Source organism: Triticum aestivum, chromosome 1A (assembly GCF_018294505.1).
Source record: "Triticum aestivum cultivar Chinese Spring chromosome 1A, IWGSC CS RefSeq v2.1, whole genome shotgun sequence".
NCBI lineage: Eukaryota > Viridiplantae > Streptophyta > Magnoliopsida > Poales > Poaceae > Triticum > Triticum aestivum.
Window position 1 is genome coordinate 425,787,366 of NC_057794.1, and position 24,760 is coordinate 425,812,125.

The window sequence follows — 24,760 nt, forward strand, 5'->3', positions numbered from 1 at the left end:
CCATGATACACAGCGACGATGGGCAATGGAGGCGGGGGTGGAAGGTATCTAGTAGACGAGAGGAGCTTGGGCCTGTGCGTGCTGTTGGCGGAGAATGGAATCGGGAGACATGTGGGGCGAGAGATTAGGGAGAGATTAGATGCGGAGTTTGCGGGAAGTTAATTCCCGGATGTTGGGATTTTCTTCTTCTTTTTTAACATATATGAAGAGCACGTTGTGACCGTTGGATTTAAATTGAATCAACAGCTGTCGACTAGTCTGACGCTCGTCTCCTATTAGACTATAGATAGAAAGGGTCCAAGGCGGCAGGACACATTAAGGGGATAGTCCCCCATCTAGTTGGAGGGAACGGGATCTTCCTCCTTCAATACGCTGATGACACCATTATCATGGTGGAAGGCTCGACGTCTGATATCATGAACTTGAAGTTTCCCCTGTTGTGCTTCCAGCAGATGTCTGGGCTCAGGATCAACTTCGATAAAAGTGCGGTTATGGTCTTGGGATACTACCAAGATGAGCGGCAGAGCATCGCAGACAGGCTTAATTGCCAGCTAGGATGTTTCCCCATGACTTACCTGGGGATCCCCATTAGTGATTCGAGATTCACGGTGGCGCAGCTTTGGCCCACAGTTAGGAAGCTTCAACACCGTATCGAGCCTTGGCAGGGCCGTTGGCTATCGAAGGCGGCCCGGACAGTGCTTATTAACTCGTCCCTGGCCAGCCTCCTCCTGTTCATCATGAGCTTCTACAGCCTGCCGGAGACTCTACATCACGAGATTGCCACCGTTCAGGGACATTTCTTCTGGGCCGGCGAGGGCGACAAGCAGAAATACCACATGGTTCGCTGGTCGGAGATCTGTCCGCACGACCAGGGTGAGCTTGGGACATATCTTCCAAACGCATGAATATTGCCCTCCTCACGCGTTGGCTGTGGCGGATCACCAACGGTGATGATGGTCTTTGGCTGCGCATCATTTAGCAGAAATACCTCCGTGGTTAGCCCCTCGCCTTCTACCAGAGATCTGGAGGTTCCCAGTTCTGGCAATCCGTCATTCAGCTCCTTCCGATCCTACACATCGGCACCTCGATCGCGGTTGGCTCGGGATCCTCCATGTTGTTTTGGTTCGATAGATGGGCTGGCGACCGTCCCCTTGCGGCTCGGTTCCCTGAACTATTTTCCATCGTGGTTGACCCACGGATCTCGGTCGCGATGACCCTTATTGACTTAGGGCAACTCGCGTTCCGGAGAGCTTTTGGCCCTGCTGAGGCTGCGGATTGGCACGAGTTGCTGGATTGCATCGCGCTGCACGAACCTGATCTCCAGAGTGGAGACGACCGGTCCAAGTGGCGTCTAGAGCCATCGAGGCAATTCTCCACTAAATCTTTATACCAGGCCATCGCACCCTCGCTGGGTCATGAGGCCCTCACTTCCATCTGGGAGATTCGGCTCCCCCTGAAGATTAGGATATTTTTGTGGCAGTGGATTCTAGGCCGCCTATCTTCCAGCGTGGAGGTTTTGAAGCGCAACGGCCCAGGAGATGGGCATTGCCCGCTCCGCGGGCCTGAAGAAGATTAGAATCATATCTTCTTCACCTGCGTGTCCGCGCAGTTCCTTTGGAGCTATTTCCACGAATTAATGGGGGGCAGCTAGGACCATAACAACTTCCCCAACCTATTCGCGGAACTCCAGACGTTACCTCCCCCTTCCCGCCACATTAGGTGGCTAATCATCGGAGTGCTAACCTGGACGTTGTGGACTGTTAGGAATAAGCTTGTGATTCAGTGAATTCCTCTTCGATGTGCTACTGACGCTTTGTTCAAATGGTCTGATTACTTGCAGCTATGGCGGCCGCTTAGCCGCCCCCGGGAGAGAGACGCCATCACCACCATCATCGCCCAGATTCGTCTCGATCGCTCTCCGGTTGGCTCCACCGCTCCCTCCTCCACCGCCGGAGCTGGATTAGATCTGCTCTCCTCATCGCCGCCGCCGTTTTGTTTGTTGTGTGAGTCGTGTTGCGGTGTTGGGCTTGTTGTGCCGTGCCCATAGCTGAACCTGGGTATCGTCTCTCTCTCTCTCTCTCTCTGTGTGTGTGTGTGTGTGTGTTTTGTCAGACTTGCTTGCGGTGGCTTTGTGTGTTTGGACGTGTGTCTGTACTTGGAACCTTGTGACTTTGTGCTCGGTGGTGCTTTATTTATAAAGCGGGGCGAAAGCCTTTTTCGATATAGATAGAAAGGGTTTCCCTTTGAAGATGGTGCTCCTGTTGTTACGTTACTTCGAATGGAACCCTCACTTGACTAAGCATAATTGAAGACGCCGAGAGTAAGTAATCCCCTTTTCTAATCACACTTGATAAGGAGTTGTTCGGTTAACCACCAGCTACGCCAAGTCCAAGGGTCCGCGGAGTACCTATTTCCCCGCATCATGAATTTGAACCGCGGCTCCGGCTGCTCCAAGAGCGGAGCGGCAGGGACTCCAAACAGACTCTAAATCTCAATTATGTCTTCGTTGTTAATGATATACTCCCTCTATTTCTAAATACAAGTCTTTATAGAGATTCAATAGGAACTACATACAGAAGTATATAGATTTATTTTAAAGTGTAGATTCACTCATTTTGCTTCGCATGTAGTCCATTTTTTAGAAAGTATGTAGTCCATATTAGATATCTAAAAAGACTTATATTTAGAAAGAAAGATAGTAATTCATAAGGACTTACGTTGAGATCCATACAGAATTTTCTTCTTAATTTTTTTATTCATTTCTTGCACGTTATGTCATTTGATTGAGACTTAGTTAAGTCTCAGTCGACTAAGATATAGTTGAGTAATGATTAGAAATATTGCAAAACAAAATGCTTGTTGGACACTTTCAAAAACTATGCTTCGCTAGACGCTAGGCGATGCAAAGTGAGAAGAAAGCCACTGCGATGTCCGTCGTGGCAACTAATAACTAGTCCTTACAAAGGAAATCCAATTCGACTCTTAGGAGCATATTATTATATTATGTTTCTATATTTATAATTTGGTTGTATTATAATATTTTTATATTCGTAATTAAGTGTTTATATTTCATGCTATAAACTGCTATGATCCTGAAATATGTGATTAGGAAAACTCATATGCACATGTGAAATGATAAAAGGATAAAATAAAGGTTCCTAGTCTCGCCTAAGACTAGCTCGGGTGTTGTTGGTGATCACATTTTCTGGATCTTAGGATATCGTTAAGTGTAACGATAGTCCTAAAACAATATTGAGATTATGACGTTGGAAGAACAATCATATTGAATCGACCCAAACTCATTTGTTATAAATTGAGATAATATCATATGTAATCAATTGTAATAACACGGAGTGTTAACATGTGATTTTGCTCTTTAGACCATGAGAGTATCGTAGTCATTTCTTACTGTACTGTGGACTTCGGGGTTGCTCAAAAGTCACCTGTAACACGGTGATCATAACGACAACTTATAGACTCATCGAAAAGTCTGACAAGGGACTAGATAGCTCGAGAGTGGGATTTGCTCCTCCGACGATGGAGAGATATTCTTAGGGCTCTCTCGGTGTGACAGGATCCATCATCGTCTGGCCAGACACAGGTGACCATGTCACGGAGATGCCGGAACACAATAATGAGAAAGAAGAAGAAAACCGGTAACGAGGATTTCAGTATAGTAAGCATGTGATGACTTAGGAGGATACCGATGCATTCCGGGTTTTGTAAAGTGGCACGAAGCAAAGGGAACATCACATGATAACCAAAGGTTCGCTGGTTCGCTCAAATATCAGTCGTGTGCTCATAGGGATCGATATGGACGTCCACGGTTTCGTTGTCGGTCATTGAACAAATGGTTTCATTTATGTATACGAGTTACCGAACCTACGAGGTCACAAGCTTAAGGAAATCACTATTTGTTGAGTGTTAGTAGGACAGGACTAATCAGGAGTAATGAGAATATATTTGTGGAATTGTTTCATTAATATTCAGAATAGTTATGAGAGGATCCGGAAGCATTTCGGGGTCACTGAAATGGTTTCGGTGAATATTGGGTAATACAGTGTATTACCGATAATTATATATAGATGGAAAATGTTTTTGAAGATGTTAAATTATATATAAAAGGGTATAATAATAGAAGAATTTTATATTTAATTTAATACCAACGGATCTTAAAAAAGACCAAGTGATGGAACGCTATTTGGGTCACTTGGGCCCAAGTGGAGGTGGCGCCCTCCTTTCCACTTAGGAAAGGGAGGGAAGCCGATCTGGAGGGGGATTCCCCCTCCTTGGCCGGCCAAAGGGAGGGATTTTTGTCCCTTGTGGCGCCCCTTCTCCTTCTCCCTTCAACCTATATATACTTGAGGACTTTGGCCCTTTGAATACACAAGTTTTGGAGCCTTCTCTAGTTTTTCTAGTTCTAGTTCTAGTTGGTCCTAGTTGACTAATTAGAGCTAGGCTAATCCTATTGCCCTTATAATTAGAAATCCTGTGTGGTTCTTATCTCCTCCCTCTAATTCTCCGGTGACGATTATGAAGGAAATATGCCCTAGAGGCAATAATAAAGTTATTATTTATTTCCTTATATCATGATAAATGTTTATTATTCATGCTAGAATTGTATTAACCGGAAACATAATACATGTGTGAATATATAGACAAACAGAGTGTCACTAGTATGCCTCTACTTGACTAGCTCGTTAATCAAAGATGGTTGTGTTTCCTAACCATAGACAAAGGAGTTGTTATTTGATTAACGGGATCACATCATTAGTTGAATGATCTGATTGACATGACCCATTCCATTAGCTTAGCACCCGATCGTTTAGTATGTTGCTATTGCTTTCTTCATGACTTATACATGTTCCTATGACTATGAGATTATGCAACTCCCGTTTGCCGGAGGAACACTTTGGGTGCTACCAAACGTCACAACGTAACTGGGTGATTATAAAGGAGCATTACAGGTGTCTCCAAAGGTAGATGTTGGGTTGGCGTATTTTGAGATTAGGATTTGTCACTCCGATTGTCGGAGAGGTATCTCTGGGCCCTCTCGGTAATGCACATCACATAAGCCTTGCAAGCATTGCAACTAATGAGTTAGTTGCGGGATGATGTATTACAGAACGAGTAAAGAGACTTGCCGGTAACAAGATTGAACTAGGTATTGGATACCGACGATCGAATCTCGGGCAAGTAACATACCGATGACAAAGGGAACAACGTATGTTGTTATGCGGTCTGACCGATAAAGATCTTCGTAGAATATGTAGGAGCCAATATGGGCATCCAGGTCCCGCTATTGGTTATTGACCGGAGACGTGTCTCGGTCATGTCTACATTGTTCTCGAACCGTAGGGTCCGCACGCTTAACGTTACGATGACAGTTATTATGAGTTTATGCATTTTGATGTGCCGAAGGTTGTTCGGAGTCCCGGATGTGATCACGGACATGACGAGGAGTCTCGAAATGGTCGAGACATAAAGATTGATATATTGGAAGCCTATATTTAGATATCGGAAGTGTTCCGGGTGAAATCGGGATTTTACCGGAGTACCGGGAGGTTACCGGAACCCCCCGGGAGCTAAATGGGCCTTAGTGGGCTTTAGTGGAAAGGAGAAAGGGGCAGCCCAAGGTGGCCGCGCGCCTCCCCCCTCCCCTAGTCCTATTAGGACTAGGAGAGGTGGTCGGCCCCCCTCTCTCTCTTTGCCCCCCTTGAGGATTCCTATTCCAACTAGGATTAGGGGGGGGATCCTACTCCCAAAGGGAGTAGGACTCCTCCTGGCGCGCCCCAAGTCTGGCCGCACCTCTCCCCCCTTGCTCCTTTATATACAGGGGCAGGGGGCACCTCTAGACACAATTGATCCCCGTGATCGTTCCATAGCCGTGTGCGGTGCCCCCTGCCACCATATTCCACCTCGATCATATTGTAGCGGTGCTTAGGCGAAGCCCTGCGACAGTAGAACATCAAGATCGTCACCATGCCGTCGTGCTGATGGAACTCTTCCCCGACGCTTTGCTGGATCGGAGCCCGGGGATCGTTATCGAGCTGTACGTGTGCTAAGAACTCGGAGGTGCCGGAGTAACGGTGCTTGGATCGGTCGGATCGGGAAAATGTACGAATACTTCCTCTACGTTGTGTGATCGCTTCCGCAGTCGGTCTGCGTTGGTACGTAGACAACACTCTCCCCTCTCGTTGCTTTGCATCACCATGATCTTGCGTGTGCGTAGGAAATTTTTTGAAATTACTACGTTCCCCAACAGTGGCATCCGAGCCTAGGTTTTATGGTTTGATGTTATTTGCACGAGTGGAACACAAGTGAGTTGTGGGCGATATAAGTCATACTGCCTACCAGCATGTCATACTTTGGTTCAACGGTATTGTTGGACGAGACGACCCGGACCAACATTACGCGTACGCTTACGCGAGACCGGTTCCCCCGACGTGCTTTGCACACAGGTGGCTTGCGGGCGACTGTCTCTCCAACTTTAGTTGAACCAAGTGTGGCTACGCCCAGTCCTTGCAAAGGTTAAAACGGAGTCTATTTGACAAACTATCGTTGTGGTTTTGATGCGTAGGTGAGATTGGTTCTTGCTTAAGCCCGTAGCAGCCACGTAAAACTTGCAACAACAAAGTAGAGGACGTCTAACTTGTTTTTGCAGGGCATGTTGTGATGTGATATGGTCAAGGCATGATGCTGAATTTTATTGTATGAGATGATCATGTTTTGTAACCGAGTTATCGGCAACTGGCAGGAGCCATATGGTTGTCGCTTTATTGTATGCAATGCAATCGCGATGTAATGCTTTACTTTATTACTAAACGGTAGTGATAGTCGTGGAAGCATAAGATTGGCGAGACGACAACGATGCTACGATGGAGATCAAGGTGTCGCGCCGGTGACGATGGTGATCATGACGGTGCTTCGGAGATGGAGATCACAAGCACAAGATGATGATGGCCATATCATATCACTTATATTGATTGCATGTGATGTTTATCCTTTTATGCATCTTATCTTGCTTTGATTGACGGTAGCATTATAAGATGATCTCTCACTAAATTATCAAGAAGTGTTCTCCCTGAGTATGCACCGTTGCCAAAGTTCGTCGTGCCCAGACACCACGTGATGATCGGGTGTGATAAGCTCTACGTCCATCTACAACGGGTGCAAGCCAGTTTTGCACACGCAGAATACTCAGGTTAAACTTGACGAGCCTAGCATATGCAGATATGGCCTCGGAACACAGAGACCGAAAGGTCGAGCGTGAATCATATAGTAGATATGATCAACATAACGATGTTCACCATTGAAAACTACTCCATCTCACGTGATGATCGGTTATGGTTTAGTTGATTTGGATCACGTGATCACTTAGAAGATTAGAGGGATGTCTATCTAAGTGGGAGTTCTTAAGTAATATGATTAATTGAACTTTAATTTATCATGAACTTAGTCCTGGTAGTATTAGCATATCTATGTTGTAGATCAATAGCTCGCGTTGTTGCTTTCATATGTTTATTTTGATATGTTCCTAGAGAAAATTGTGTTGAAAGATGTTAGTAGCAATGATGCGGATTGGATCCGTGATCTGAGGTTTATCCTCATTGCTGCACAGAAGAATTATGTCCTTGATGCACCGCTAGGTAACAGACCTATTGCAGGAGCAGATGCAGACGTTATGAACGTTTGGCTAGCTCAATATGATGACTACTTGATAGTTTAGTGCACCATGCTTAACGGCTTAGAATCGGGACTTCAAAGACGTTTTGAACGTCATGGACCATATGAGATGTTCCAGAAGTTGAAGTTAATATTTCAAGCAAATACCCGAGTTGAGAGATATGAAGTCTCCAACAAGTTCCATAGCTAAAAGATGGAGGAGAATCGCTCAACTAGTGAGCATGTGCTCAGATTGTCTGGGTACTACAATCGCTTGAATCAAGTGGGAGTTAATCTTCCAGATAAGATAGTGATTGACAGAATTCTCTAGTCACCATCACCAAGTTAGTAGAACTTCGTGATGAACTATAATATGCAAGGGATAACAGAAACAACTCCCAAGCTCTTCGTGATGCTGAAATCAAACGAAGGTAGAAATCAAAGAAAACATCAAGTGTTGATGGTTGACAAGATCACTAGTTTCAAGAAAAGGGCAGAGAGAAGAAGGAGAACTTCAAGAAGAACAGCAAGCAAGTTGCTGCTCAAGTGAAGAAGCCCAAATCTGATCCTAAGCCTGAGACTAAGTGCTTCTACTGCAAAGGGATTGGTCACTGGAAGCGGAACTATCCCAAGTGATTGGCGGATAAGAAGGATGGCAAAGTGAACATAAGTATATTTGATATACATGTTATTGATGTGTACTTTACTACTGTGTATAGCAAACCCTCAGCATTTGATACTAGTTCAGTTGCTAAAGATTAGTGTTGGAAATGGTTCCAAGATTGATATGATCATCATCGCAAACTCCCTATAATTTCGGGATTAGTGTTGAACCTAAATAAGTGTTATTTGGTGTTTGCGTTGAGCATGAATATGATTTGATCATGTTTATTGTAATACGGTTATTCATTTAAGTAAGAGAATAAATTGTTGTTCTGTTTACATGAATAAAACCTTTTATGGTTACACACCCAATGAAAATAGTTCATTGGATCTCGATCGTAGTGATACACATAATCATAATATTGAAACCAAAAGATGCAAAGTTAATAATGATAGTGCAACTTATTTGTAGCACTGCCGTTTAGGTCATATTGGTGTAAAGCGCATGAAGAAACTCCATGCTGATGGGCTTTTTGGAATCACTTGATTATGAATCAGTTGATGCTTGCGAACCATGCCTCATGGGCAAGATGACTAAGACTCTGTTCTTCGGAGCAATGGAGCGAGCAGCAGATTTGTTGGAAATCATACATACTGATGTATGTGGTCCGATGAATATTGAGGCTCGCGACAGATATCATTATTTTCTGATCTTCACAGATGATTTGAGCAGATATGAGTATATCTATTTGATGAAACATAAGTCTGAAACATTTGAAAAGTTCAAAGAATTTCAGAGTGAAGTGAAAAATCATCGTAACAAGAAAATAAAGTTTCTACGATCTGATCGTAGAGAAGAGTATTTGAGTTACGAGTTTGGCCTTTAGTTAAAAACAATGTGAAATAGTTTCACTACTCACGCCACCTGGAACACCACAGCATAATGGTATGTCCGAACGTCATAACCATACTTTATTGGATATAGTGCAATCTGTGATGTATATTACCGATCTACCACTATCGTTTTGGGGTTATGCATTAGAGACAGCTGCATTCATGTTAAATAGGGCACCATCAAAATCCGTTGAGACGATGCCTTATGAACTGTGGTTTGGCAAGAAACCAAAGTTGTCGTTTCTTAAAGTTTGGGGTTGTGTTGCTTATGTGAAAAAGTTTCATCCTGATAAGCTCAAACCCAAATCGGAAAAGTGCATCTTCATAGGATACCCTAAAGAAAATGTTGGGTACACCTTCTATCACAGATCCGAAGGCAAAATATTTGTTGCTGAGAATGGATCCTTTCCAGAGAAGGAGTTTCTCTTGAAAGAAGTGAGTAGGAGGAAAGTAGAAAACTTGATAAGGTAATTGTACCTTCTCCCTTATTGGAAAGTAGTTCATCACAAAAATCTGTTCTTGTGACTACTACACCAATTAGTGAGGAAGCTAATGATGATGATCATGTAAACTTCAGATCAAGTTACTACCGAATCTCGTAGGTAAACCAGAGTGAGATCCGCACCAGAGTGGTACGGTAATCCTGTTCTGGAGGTCATGTTACTTGAACATGACGAACCTACGAACTATGAGGAAGCGATGATGAGCCCAGATTCCGCAAAATGGCTTGAAGCCATGAAATCTGAGATGGGATCCATGTATGAGAACAAAGTATGGACTTTGGTTGACTTGCCCGATGATCGGCAAGCAATTGAGAATAAATGGATCTTCAAGAGGAAGACGGACGCTGATAGTAGTGTTACTATCTACAAAGCTAGAATTGTCGCAAAAGGTTTTCGACAAGTTCGAAGTGTTGACTACGATGAGAGTTTCTCGCTCGTATCTATGCTAGAGTCTGTCCAAATCATGTTAGTAATTGCCGCATTTTATGAAATCTGGCAAATGGATAAACAAAACTGCATTCCTTAATGGATTTGTTAAAGAAGAGTTGTATATGATGCAACCAGAAGGTTTTGTCAATCCGAAAGGTGCTAACAAAATGTGCAAGCTCCAGCGATCCATCTGTGGACTGGTGCAAGCATCTCGGAGTTGGAACATACGCTTTGATGAGTTGATCAAAGCATATAGTTTTATACAGACTTGCGGTGAAGCCTGTATTTACAAGAAAGTGAGTGGGAGCAATACAACATTTCTGATAAGTATATGTGAATGACATATTGTTGATCGGAAATAATGTAGAATTATTCTGTAAAGCATAAAGGAGTGTTTGAAAGGAGTTTTTTCAAAGAAAGACTTCGGTGAAGCTGCTTACATATTGAGCTCCAAGATCTATAGAGATAGATCAAAACGCTTGATAAGGTTTTTCAATAAGTACATACCTTGACAAGATTTTGAAGTAGTTCAAAATGGAGCAGTCAAAGAAAGAGTTCTTGCCTGTATTACAAGGTGTAAAGTTGAGTAAGACTCAAAGCCCGACCTCGGCAGAAGATAGAAAGAGAATTAAAGTCATTCCCTATGCCTTGGCCATAGGTTCTATAAAGTATGTCATGCTGTATACCAGATCTATTGTATACCCTGCACTGATTAAGCAAGGGAGTACGATAGTGATCTAGGAGTAGATCACTGGACAGCGGTCAGAATTATCCTTAGTGAAATAAGGATATGTTTCTCGATTATGGACATGACAAAAAGGTTCGTCGTAAAAGGTTACGTCGATGCAAGTTTTGACACAGATCTGGATGACTCTAAGTCTCGATCTAGATACATATTGAAAGTGGGAGCAATTAGCTAGAGTAGCTCCATGCAGAGCATTGTAGACATAGAATTCGCAAAATACTTACGGATCTGTATGTGACAGACCCGTTGACTAATATTCTCTCACAAGCAAAACATGATCACACCTTAGTACTCTTTGGGTGTTAATCACATAGCGATGTGAACTAGATTACTGAATCTAGTAAACCCTTTGGGTGTTGGTCACATGGCGATGTGAACTATGGGTATTAATCACATGATGATGTGAACTATCGATGTTAATCACATGGTGATGTGATCTAGATTATTGACTCTAGTGCAAGTGGGAGACTGAAGGAAATATGCCCTAGAGGCAATAATAAAGTTATTATTTATTTCCTTATATCATGATAAATGTTTATTATTCATGCTAGAATTGTATTAACCGGAAACATAATACATGTGTGAATACATAGACAAACAGAGTGTCACTAGTATGCCTCTACTTGACTAGCTCGTTAATCAAAGATGGTTATGTTTCCTAACCATAGACAAAGGAGTTGTTATTTGATTAACGGGATCACATCATTAGTTGAATGATCTGATTGACATGACCCATTCCATTAGCTTAGCACCCGATCGTTTAGTATGTTGCTATTGCTTTCTTCATGACTTATACATGTTCCTATGACTATGAGATTATGCAACTCCCGTTTGCCGGAGGAACACTTTGGGTGCTACCAAACGTCACAACGTAACTGGGTGATTATAAAGGAGCATTACAGGTGTCTCCAAAGGTAGATGTTGGGTTGGCGTATTTCGAGATTAGGATTTGTCACTCCGATTGTCGGAGAGGTATCTCTGGGCCCTCTCGGTAATGCACATCACATAAGCCTTGCAAGCATTGCAACTAATGAGTTAGTTGCGGGATGATGTATTACAGAACGAGTAAAGAGACTTGCCGGTAACGAGATTGAACTAGGTATTGGATACCGACGATCGAATCTCGGGCAAGTAACATACCGATGACAAAGGGAACAACGTATGTTGTTATGCGGTCTGACCGATAAAGATCTTCGTAGAATATGTAGGAGCCAATATGGGCATCCAGGTCCCGCTATTGGTTATTGACCGGAGACGTGTCTCGGTCATGTCTACATTGTTCTCGAACCGTAGGGTCCGCACGCTTAACGTTACGATGACAGTTATTATGAGTTTATGCATTTTGATGTACCGAAGGTTGTTCGGAGTCCCGGATGTGATCACGGACATGACGAGGAGTCTCGAAATGGTCGAGACATAAAGATTGATATATTGGAAGCCTATATTTGGATATCGGAAGTGTTCCGGGTGAAATCGGGATTTTACCGGAGTACCGGGAGGTTACCGGAACCCCCCGGGAGCTAAATGGGCCTTAGTGGGCTTTAGTGGAAAGGAGAAAGGGGCAGCCCAAGGTGGCCGCGCGCCTCCCTCCTCCCTTAGTCCTATTAGGACTAGGAGAGGTGGCCGGCCCCCCTCTCTCTCTTTCCCCCCCTTGAGGATTCCTATTCCAACTAGGATTGGGGGGGGGGAATCCTACTCCCAGAGGGAGTAGGACTCCTCCTGGCGCGCCCCAAGGCTGGCCGCACCTCTCCCCCCTTGCTCCTTTATATACAGGGGCAGGGGGCACCTCTAGACACAATTGATCCCCGTGATCGTTCCATAGCCGTGTGCGGTGCCCCCTGCCACCATATTCCACCTCGATCATATTGTAGCGGTGCTTAGGCGAAGCCCTGCGACAATAGAACATCAAGATTGTCACCACGCCGTCGTGCTGACGGAACTCTTCCCCGACGCTTTGCTGGATCGGAGCCCGGGGATCGTCATCGAGCTGTACGTGTGCTAAGAACTCGGAGGTGCCGGAGTAACGGTGCTTGGATCGGTCGGATCGGGAAAACGTACGAATACTTCCTCTACGTTGTGTGATCGCTTCCGCAGTCGGTCTGCGTTGGTACGTAGACAACACTCTCCCCTCTCGTTGCTTTGCATCACCATGATCTTGCGTGTGCGTAGGAATTTTTTTGAAATTACTACGTTCCCCAACAGATTAGCTATAGACGGCGAAACACTGCCCGGTTGTGAATGATGCACTCTTGCAACCAAGTAGAGAGGCCGTGCTTTTGGTCTTTAGTTCGAGGGACTATTCGTGGGTGATACGAGGGATCATTCATTGACAGTTTGAGGGACCCCAAGTACGATCTACACCCACATGTTCTTCTTCCGCTGCAACTCGGTGACGGTAACAATCGTGATCCTAACCTGTTATGCATCTTCATATTGATTTTGGGTGATCGTAGGCATGATTTTTTTTGATTTCTACTATGTTTCCCAACAAATACTTATAATTAAAACAGGCATGGGTATGAGGACTTGTTTCTTACAACCATATATTTGTGATCATGATCATCATGATCATAATTTGTGCCCTGGAAGACACCCGTTAGGATGTGCTTGTAACAAACGAAGTAGGGATGTGTCCAAATTGCTTCTTGAGCGGTCCAGACCTGCATCAAGAGTCAATTGTCCAACCGTAGACTCTTACCATCACGTGGGGTTACCTCGGTTATTAAGATAAACCAGACAAATTCATTGGGCGTTTAATGACTACCCCTCATGTATCCTCAAGGATTGGCTTTTCGTTACCACACAAAACCTTTCTGTCACTGGTGTTTAGAATATATAACATTCCGCATCCTCCTAGCTCCTAACCCCCTCCTTGATCAAACTCCATGATCATGGGTACCTATAGGGTCGAAGAACGAGAAAGAGATAAAATACAACTATGATGTAATTTATACGCATATGTGATGTTAATTCAAGTCATTCCATCGATCCCTTATACAAATACGACAGGTTGTAAGGCTATGCCTCAACTCATTGCCTTATGGATTACTCATACATGGCAATCGGATCGCAAGAAGCAATCATTGGAGAAGACGTAAAGATGAATGCTTTGTTGATAATATGTCTTACAGTGGTTGTCGGATGCGATACATGATTACAAGTATGACTAACTTGCAGGTGGTTTGCTGCGTTATGGAGATGATGGTGGCTATGAAGATGAGATGGGAAATGATGGTGGTTAGGGTTGGAGAATGACTTATGTTACGGTGATGCAGATTCTCGCGGCTGCCCTTGGCAAGTCATGTACCGTTTATAAAAGTTGTTGGGGTGGACATCACGGTGCTATTGACGGCAGATATTGTCTTGTGTTATGTGTTATGTTGGTGCTGGTGCGCCTCCCATTTGATTTATTCTATCTTCATTTTGTTTTTTTCATCTATATGATTGATTTTTACCATATATAGTCTTTTTCCCGTGAAAATAAAATAAAGAGAAAATTCTGCAATCTAGCATTAATTAGTCATTAGTGGCAATATCGGAGGAATATCTTAGATTTTATGAAATAAACTAGTTTGAACAAGGATGTGATGAGCGTAAAAAATACACTCATCTTTTGGGCCCCTTCCAGTGCGGCGGGGAACACCAGGTTCGATTCACTGGATCAGACAATTAGGCACCACGACGTCGTTCCCCTTCTTCAAGGTGTTGTCTTGTTTGCTCGGCATCCCCGATGTTGGATATCGAGATATGGGTCGTCGCATCGGTTTGGGCTATCTCTCAAGGTGTGGACATCCAGGGTGTTGTATACGTCCTCACCGATGCTTCCCCCATGGCTTCCGCCTTTGGCCCGTCTGATTCATGCAACCCACTCGCTGATATCTAGGCGCTCTAGGTAGGAGTACGTTGATTCGGCCATGTCCGAGGTCGTGGCCGCTCAGAGGTGGTGCCTCGTGTTGGTCGTGCCACAGTCTGGGTGTCCTGAGCCCTGCCTCCTTGCATTCTATGGCCGGGGGCCGGGCTAGGTGGGTTTCATCCAAATACTCCATCCGTTCTTAAATATAAGTCTTTTTAGACATTTCAAACAGACTACAACATACGGATATATGTAGACATATGTTAGAGTATAAATTCACTTATTTTGCTCCGTATGTAGTCACTTGTTGAATTCTATAAAAAGACTTATATTTTGGAAGGGAAAACTTTGTTTTTGCCACTGTAGTTTTTGCCTACTTTGCATATGCCACTCTAGAATTTGAGATATCACTTCTGCCACTCTTAGTTTTTGACAATACATCACAAATGTCATTCCGTGGCAAAAGCAATAACTTTTCATTTCACTTTTGCCACTCTTAGATTTTGATAATGTATCACAATTGTCATTCTAAAATTATTGCTTTTGCCATAGAATGGCAATTGTGATGTATTGTCAAAAACTAAGAGTGGCAAAAGTAAAATGTCAAATTCTAGAGTAGCATAAGCAAAGTTGGCAAAAACTAGAGTGGCAAAAACAAAGTTTTCCCATTTTGAAACGGAGGGAGTATCTTTTATTAGATTGAATTTCACTAATTTATATACATCTTCGAGTTACCTTGGGTATCAAGAAGCCATTGTGAAAATTGATAAGCAGAGGTTTAGATGTTGATCTGATTTATCCCTTGAGAAATGAGAAATGAAAGATAGCCAATACAATTGGAAAAATTAAGTGCAGCATGAGGCGTTGTGCTTGCACACACAACTTTCACTAAATTTAATCATATATTATTTCTTCCCCCCTACTACAACGCACAAGCATATGTGCTAGTATAATATAAATCAACACACATTTTAATTATTGATACCCCCTCCCCCCTCTCATTTTATAATGTAGTGCGTATGAATTTTTTGAAAAGTCAAACCTTGTAAATTTTGACCGAGTTTATAGAAGAAACTATTTATATCTACAATACCAAATATATAATATATTAACCTAATGATATACTACAATGGGCATTTTAGATGTTAATCTTTTTCTCCATAAACTTGGTCAAAGTTTATGAGATTTGTTTTTTCAAAAAAAATTATATACACTACGTTAATGAAACGGAGAGACTACAAGATAGTCTGCTAAGATTTATTAGTTAGTACGCAGCATACAAATAGTTGCTGCGGATATTTCTACGTGCAGGCACAACATACATTTCGTTCAGATTTATTGGTACACAGCATTTCGCAGTCGCTCCACAAGTGGGTAGTGGCTAACCCACTCACCAAGCCACCATTTCTTTGTATGAGCGGGGCAGAACAGAGCAAAAGGTTGCCATGCCACTCCAAGAGTAGTTTGCCGCGCCGCGCGCTTGCTTTATTTCTTTCTGGTATCGCCGCGCTTTTACCGGCTGCTGATGCGCAGCGGCCGAACCATTGTCGGGGGTGGGCACGGGTACGGGTAGCTGAGCTGCTGCGGCGGCGGAGCAGACGCGTACGGTGCAGCGGCCGCCGCCAGGTACCCCGTCGCTCCAACCTGCTGGTACTGGCCGGCGGGTGGGTGGATGACTCCTCCGAGCTTGTAGGAGAGGTTGAGCACGCCGCGAACCTTGTTAGAGCCGACCTTGCGCACCTTGTAGGCGCCTTGCGTGGCGCCGGTTGGCTCGTCGCCGGCGCCGGCTAGGATCTCGGTGAGCGGGAGGATCACCTCGCCCACGTCGCGGTCGCCGAGGGGGCGCTCTGTGCGGAGGAGCACGCGCAGAGCGCCGCTGCCGGAGCCGGAGGCTGGGACCGTGACGCGGACAGTGGCGTTCCAGGTGGGGTTGCGGCCGCCGGTGCGGTCGGCGAGGACCCGCTCCCGGGAGATGGGGTCGCCGGCGAGGTAGACGACCGCGTAGACCTCCATCTTGGAGACGAGGTTGACGTCCCTGAGGTCCCTCGCGGAGACCAGGGTGACATCCACCGTCCTGCTCGCCATGATCGTCGACCGACCGTGCACTCGATCACTCGATCGCGTCGCGGTTCTGCTCGTGCGTTGTTGCCTGCCTGCTCCGTTCCTCGGTCCGTGTATATGTAGAGGAGGGCAGCGTACGCCTACGTGCCAGCCATATGGGACGAGGTGCGCCATCACTGACGACCATTAACAACTGGCTCGGGCGCAGCCACTGCTTTTGCATCGACAGGGAAGCAGATTCCGGGCGTGATTTGTCATTTGTTAATCCTTCTTCCATACTTTGATCAGATCATGTTGCCGGCGATTCTTCTCTTAATATATGCTGTGCTACATGATCGATATGCCGGTCGACGTGGAAAAACCACCCAGCGGAAATGATTCCATGACCTCATTAATCTGCATCTGTGCTACAAGGATTACAATGACAAGGGGTACTTTGGGACAAGTTTTGCATTTTTCAAGCAAAGAGATGGCTGTATGCAGCGGCGGATCTAGCAACTTATCAAAGCATGGGCACATAACAATCCTTTTTTTACGGGGGTGGGCACAACACAAACTAAAGTGGTGCACTTTGATCTATCGAGAAAGACAAGAACCATATATTGAATAAAAATCATGTCAATACAAGTGTTGATATTTCATACTCCATCCGTCCCAAAATTCTTATCTTAGATTTGTCTAAATACGGATGTATTTAGTCATGTTTTAGTATTAGATATATCCGTATCTACACAAATCTAAGACAAGAACTTTGGAACGAAGGGAGTAGATTATTACTTATATTTCAATGTTCACCCACACAGCCACACACCATGTGGATACCCCACCGAGAATGTACAAGATACATAAATGGTTATTAGTAAATTGTATTTTTAACTTGTTTATGTTCAAGAATCAACTATCGACGGGGTTACACATAGCAACGTGGTTAGTGATGAGTACGCAGGGGGGTTATGTACGACGGCTTTATATCGAAGGTCATCGTATCATTGACAAAGTTTCTTCACGTACGAATACAAACCATTGGGCGGGGGGGGGGGGTGCTTTGATTCCTTGAGAAATGACCAAGACTACTTTGCAGAGAGGAGGTGGGAGGATTGAACTAGGTAGTTTTTTGTCATTTAGGCTATATGCAAAGAGAGTTTTGGCTCAGTGGTTGGGTATGCGGTTGTGCATCCTAACGACCCGAGTTCAATTCCTAAAATTGACAGGTGATGCACATGGGTTTTCTTCCGTTTATTGAGGATCAAATTTGGTGTGTGGTGAAACCGCGTATCAAGAAATATCTTGATACTCATTTAAAAAAATTCTGAGGACCATGTTTATCTTGGTACTCATACTAAAATGGCCGTATGCATCCCTAGTTGATGCAGAGGCCGGGAAGTGAAATTCTCTTCCATTTTTAAGACGTCAGGAGACCCGGTGACTGGCGACTCGGGGGATCCCATCTCACCCGCAGGGGGCTCAAACAATTTGCCTCCCGTCTCGCCGCCACCGGAGGCCACCGTCGGTGAAGCTGGCGCTGGGGCCAAGGATGGTGGCAGTGGGGCGTTCCACGGGTGAGGTTCGGCCTCCATCCATGGCGATCTCGTGATGGCGACTTTGGGCGACACTGGTGGCGCTTGGTGCGGTTTTCGTCATGTGCTGTCCAGGAGGAAGCCGTTCTTCGCCGTCCACCGGTGCATGATGGCCGCCGCAACAAGCGCAGGTGCAGGCTCCAGGGATGGTGCACATGGTTCCAGCACCCTGATTCAGATCATGTGTCGATCCGGCGACATCAACGGCAGCCCCATTGATCTATTGATCTAGGGGTTAGTCCATGCCGGCCTGCCTTGGTCCGAGCTCCTACATCTTCATAGGCCAACCCCTGCTGGCCGCCTCTGGTTCCCTTGTCCAAATTGCGGCAGGGTAAACCCAGGGTCCCTTCGATGACATGCTATGTGTGGTGATCACTTCAGCCTGCGGCAGTGGCCTCGCTGCAGATTATCATCATCGACAGATTTTGTGAGAGTTTTATCTGAAGGAAATATGCCCTAGAGGCAATAATAGAGTTGTTATTTATATTTCCTTATATCATGATAAATGTTTATTATTCATGCTAGAATTGTATTAACCGGAAACTTAGTACATGTGTGAATACATAGACAAAACAGAGTGTCCCTAGTATGCCTCTACTTGACTAGCTCGTTAATCAAAGATGATTAAGTTTCCTAAGCATAAACATGTGTTGTCATTTGATGAATGGGATCACTCATTAGAGAATGATGTGACGGACAAGACTCATCCGTTAGCTTAGCATAATGACCGTTTAGTTTTATTGCTATTACTTTCTTCATGACTTATACATATTCCTCTGACTATGAGATTATGCAACTCCCAAATACCGGAGGAACACCTTGTGTGCTATCAAACGTCACAACGTAAGTGTGTGATTATACAGATGCTCTACAGGTGTCTCCGAAGGTGTTTGTTGAGTTGGCATAGATCGAGATTAGGATTTGTCACTCCGAGTATCGGAGAGGTATCTATGGGCCCTCTCGGTAATGCACATCACTATAAGCCTTGCAAGCAATGTGACTAATGAGTTAGTTACGGGTTGATGCATTATGGAACGAGTAAATAGACTTACCGGTAACGAGATTGAACTAGGTATGATGATACCGACAATCGAATCTCGGGCAAGTAACATACCGATGACAAAGGGAATGACGCATGTTGTTATGCGGTTTAACCGATAAAGATCTTCGTAGAATATGTAGGAGCCAATATGAGAATCTAGGTTCTGCTATTGGTTATTGACCGGAGATATGTCTTGGTCATGTCTACATAGTTCTCGAACCCATAGGGTCCGCACGCTTAACGATCGATGACGATTTGTATTATGAGTTATGTGTTTTGGTGACCGAAGTTTGCTCGGAGTCCCGGATGAGATCACGGACATGATGAGGAGTCTTGGAATGGTTGAGAGGTAAAGATTCATACATTGGAAGGTTGTATTCGGACATTGGAATGGTTCCGAGTGATTCAGGGCTTTTTTCGGGGTACCGAGGGGTTACCGGAACACCCCCCGGGGGGAATATTGGGCCTACATGGGCCATAGGGGAGAGGGGAGGCAACCCACAAGGGGTAGTCGCGCCCGCTCCCTATAGGGAGTCCGAATTGGACTAGGGAGGGGGGCGCGTCCCCCCTTTCCTTCTCCTCTTCCTCTTCCTTCCCTCTTCCCCCCCTCCGCAAAAGGAAAGGGAGTCCAACTAGGATTGGGAGTCCTAGTTGGACTCCCCCCTTTGGCGTGCCCCAAGGCCGGCCGCCTCCTCCCCTCCTCCTTTATATATGGGGGCAGGAGGCACCCCAAAGGTGTTGGGGAATGTAGTAATTTCAAAAAAATTCCTACGCACACGCAAGATCATGGTGATGCATAGCAACGAGAGGGGAGAGTGTGTCCACGTACCCTCGTAGACCGAAAGGGGAAGCGTTAGCACAACGCGGTTGATGTAGTCGTACGTCTTCACAATCCGACCGATCAAGTACCGAATGCACGACACCTCCGAGTTCTGCACACGTTCAACTCGATGACGTCCCTCGAACTCCAATCTAGCCGAGCTTTGAGGGAGAGTTTTGTTAGCACGACGACGTGGTGACGATGTTGATGTTCTACCGTCGCAGGGCTTCGCCTAAGCACCGCCATGATATTATCTAGGTGGACTATGGTGGAGAGGGGCACCGCACATGGCTAAAAGATCCAAGAGATGAATTGTTGTGTCTCCAAGGGGTGCCTCCCTCCCCGTATATAAAGGAGTGGAGGAGGAGGAGGGGCCCGGCCACCCTAGGCGCGCCCCATGAGGAGTCCTACTCCCACCGGGAGTAGGACTCCCCTTTTCCATGTGGGAGTAGGAGAGGAGAGGGAAGGAGAGAGAGGGGAAAGGAAAGGGGGCGCTGCCCCCATCCTTGTCCAATTCAGACTGGGGGGGAGGGGGCATGCGGCTGCCCTTTGGCCGCTCCTCCTCTTCTCCATTAGGGCCCAATAGGCCCATTAGTCTCCCCGGGGGGTTCCGGTAACCCCCCGGTACTCCGGTATATGCCCGAAACTCCTCGAAACCATTCCAGTGTCCAAACATAGTCGTCCAATATATCGATCTTTACGTCTCGACCATTTCGAGACTCCTTGTTATGTCCGTGATCATATCCGGGACTCCGAACTACATTCGGTACATCAAAAACCATAAACTCATAATATAACCGTCATCGAACTTTAAGCGTGCGGACCCTACGGGTTCGAGAACTATGTAGACATGACCGAGACACGTCTCCGGTAAATAACCAATAGCGGAACCTGGATGCTCATATTGGCTCCTACATATTATACGAAGATCTTTATCGGTCAAACCGCATAACAACATACATTGTTCCCTTTGTCATTGGTATGTTACTTGCCCGAGATTCGATCGTCGGTATCTCAATGAAGGAAATATGCCCTAGAGGCAATAATAAAGTTATTATTTATTTCCTTATATCATGATAAATGTTTATTATTCATGCTAGAATTGTATTAACCGGAAACATAATACATGTGTGAATACATAGACAAACAGAGTGTCACTAGTATGCCTCTACTTGACTAGCTCGTTAATAAAAGATGGTTATGTTTCCTAACCATGAACAAAGAGTTGTTATTTGATTAACGAGGTCACATCATTAGTTGAATGATCTGATTGACATGACCCATTCCATTAGCTTAGCACCCGATCGTTTAGTATGTTGCTATTGCTTTCTTCATGACTTATACATGTTCCTATAACTATGAGATTATGCAACTCCCGTTTACCGGAGGAACACTTTGGGTGCTACCAAACGTCACAACGTAACTGGGTGATTATAGAGGAGTACTACAGGTGTCTCCAAAGGTACATGTTGGGTTGGCGTATTTCGAGATTAGGTTTTGTCACTCCGATTGTCGGAGAGGTATCTCCGGGCCCTCTCGGTAATGCACATCACTTAAGCCTTGCAAGCATTGCAACTAAATGAGTTAGTTGCGGGATGATGTATTACAGAACGAGTAAAGAGACTTGCCGGTAACGAGATTGAACTAGGTATTGGATACCGACGATCGAATCTCGGGCAAGTAACATACCGATGACAAAGGGAACAACATATGTTGTTATGCGGTCTGACCGATAAAGATCTTCATAGAATATGTAGGAGCCAATATGGGCATCCAGGTCCCGCTATTGGTTATTGACCGGAGACATGTCTCGATCATGTCTACATTGTTCTCGAACCCGTAGGGTCCGCACGCTTAAGGTTACGATGACAGTTATATTATGAGTTTATGCATTTTGATGTACCGAAGTTAGTTTGGAGTCCCGGATGTGATCACGGACATGACGAGGAGTCTCGAAATGGTCGAGACATAAAGATTGATATATTGGAAGCCTATATTTGGATATCGGAAGTGTTCCGGGTGAAATCGGGATTTTACCGGAGTACCGGGAGGTTACCGGAACCCCCCGGAGCCATATGGGCCTTAATGGGCTTTAGTGGAAAGGAGAAAGGGGCAGCCCAAGGTGGCCGCGCGCCTCCCCCCTTCCCCTAGTCCTATTAGGACTAGGAGAGGTGGCCGCCCCCCCTCTCCCTCTTTCCCCCCTTGGGGAATCCTAGTCCAACTAGGATTGGGGGGGGGAGTCCTACTCCCGGGAGGAGTAGGACTCCTTCTGCGCCCTCCTCCTAGCCGGCGGCCCCCCTCCCCTTTGGCTCCTTTATATACTAAGGTAGAGGCACCCCAGAAACACACAAGTTGATCCACGTGATCTATTCCTTAGCCGTGTGCGGTGCCCCCAGCCACCATAGTCCTCGATAATACTGTAGCAAAGTTTAGGCGAAGCCCTGCTGCTGTAGTACATCAAGATCGTCATCACGCCGTCGTGCTGACGGAACTCTTCCCTGACACTTTGCTGGATCGGAGTCCGGGGATCGTCATCGAGCTGAACGTGTGCTCGAACTCGGAGGTGCCGTAGTTTCGGTGCTTGATCGGTTGGATCGTGAAGACGTACGACTACTTCCACTACGTTGCGTCATCGCTTCCGTAGTCGGTCTGCGTGGGTACGTAGACAACACTCTCCCCTCTCGTTGCTATGCATCACATGATCTTGCGTGTGCGTAGGAATTTTTTTGAAATTACTACGTTCCCCAACAGTGGTATCAGAGCCTAGGTTATTTATGTTGATGTTATATGCACGAGTAGAACACAAGTGAGTTGTGGGCGATATAAGTCATACTGCCTACCAGCATGTCATACTTTGGTTCGGCGGTATTGTTGGACGAGACGACCCGGACCAACCTTACGCGTACGCTTACGCGAGACCGGTTCCCCCGACGTGCTTTGCACACAGGTGGCTTGCGGGCGACTGTCTCTCCAACTTTAGTTGAACCAAGTATGGCTACGACCGGTCCTTGCGAAGGTTAAAACGGAGTCTATTTGACAAACTATCGTTGTGGTTTTGATGCGTAGGTGAGATTGGTTCTTACTTAAGCCCGTAGCAGCCACGTAAAACTTGCAACAACAAAGTAGAGGACGTCTAACTTGTTTTTGCAGGGCATGTTGTGATGTGATATGGTCAAGACATGATACTGAATTTTATTGTATGAGATGATCATGTTTTGTAACCGAGTTATCGGCAACTGGCAGGAGCCATATGGTTGTCGCTTTATTGTATGCAATGCAATCACGATGTAATGCTTTGCTTTATTACTAAACGGTAGTGATAGTCGTGGAAGCATAAGATTGGCGAGACGACAACGATGCTACGATGGAGATCAAGGTGTCGCACCGGTGACGATGGTGATCATGACGGTGCTTCGGAGATGGAGATCACAAGCACAAGATGATGATGGCCATATCATATCACTTATATTGATTGCATGTGATGTTTATCCTTTTATGCATCTTATCTTGCTTTGATTGACGGTAGCATTATAAGATGATCTCTCACTAAAATTATCAAGAAAGTGTTCTCCCTGAGTATGCACCGTTGCCAAAGTTCGTCGTGCCCAGACACCACGTGATGATCGGGTGTGATAAGCTCTACATCCATCTACAACGGGTGCAAGCCAGTTTTGCACACGCAGAATACTCAGGTTAAACTTGACGAGCCTAGCATATGCAGATATGGCCTCGGAACACGGAGACCGAAAGGTCGAGCGTGAATCATATAGTAGATATGATCAACATAACGATGTTCACCATTGAAAACTACTCCATCTCACGTGATGATCGGTTATGGTTTAGTTGATTTGGATCACGTAATCACTTAGAAGATTAGAGGGATGTCTATCCAAGTGGAAGTTCTTAAGTAATTTGATTAATTGAACTTAAACTTATCATGAACTTAGTACCTGATAGTATCTTGCTTGTTTATGTTGATTGTAGATAGATGGCTCGTGCTGTTGTTCCGTTGAATTTTAATGCGTTCCTTGAGAAAGCAAAGTTGAAAGATGATGGTAGCAATTACACGGACTGGGTCCGTAACTTGAGGATTATCCTCATTGCTGCACAGAAGAATTACGTCCTGGAAGCACCGCTGGGTGCCAGGCCTGCTGCTGGAGCAACACCAGATGTTATGAACTTCTGGCAGAGCAAAGCTGATGACTACTCGATAGTTCAGTGTGCCATGCTTTACGGCTTAGAATCGGGACTTCAACGACGTTTTGAACGACATGGAGCATATGAGTTGTTCCAGGAGTTGAAGTTAATATTTCAAGCAAATGCCCGGATTGAGAGATATGAAGTCTCCAATAAGTTCTATAGCTGCAAGATGGAGGAGAATAGTTCTGTCAGTGAGCATATACTCAAAATGTCTGGGTATAATAATCACTTGATTCAGATGGGAGTTAATCTTCCAGATGATTGCGTCATTGACATAATTCTCCAATCACTGCCACCAAGCTACAAGAGCTTCGTGATGAACTATAATATGCAAGGGATGAACAAGACTATTCCCGAGCTCTTCGCGA

The 24,760-nt window shown here is 45.2% G+C and overlaps 1 protein-coding gene across 1 annotated transcript; it reads right to left on the bottom strand.

Moving 5' to 3' along the window:
• Positions 1-15,914: 15,914 nt before the first annotated feature.
• Positions 15,915-16,855, bottom strand: LOC123142360 (protein SRC2-like). Its single transcript, XM_044561328.1, has one exon. It carries the CDS (start codon positions 16,775-16,777, stop codon positions 16,205-16,207), a length of 573 nt encoding a protein of 190 aa, XP_044417263.1. The 5' UTR covers positions 16,778-16,855; the 3' UTR covers positions 15,915-16,204.
• Positions 16,856-24,760: the final 7,905 nt, after the last annotated feature.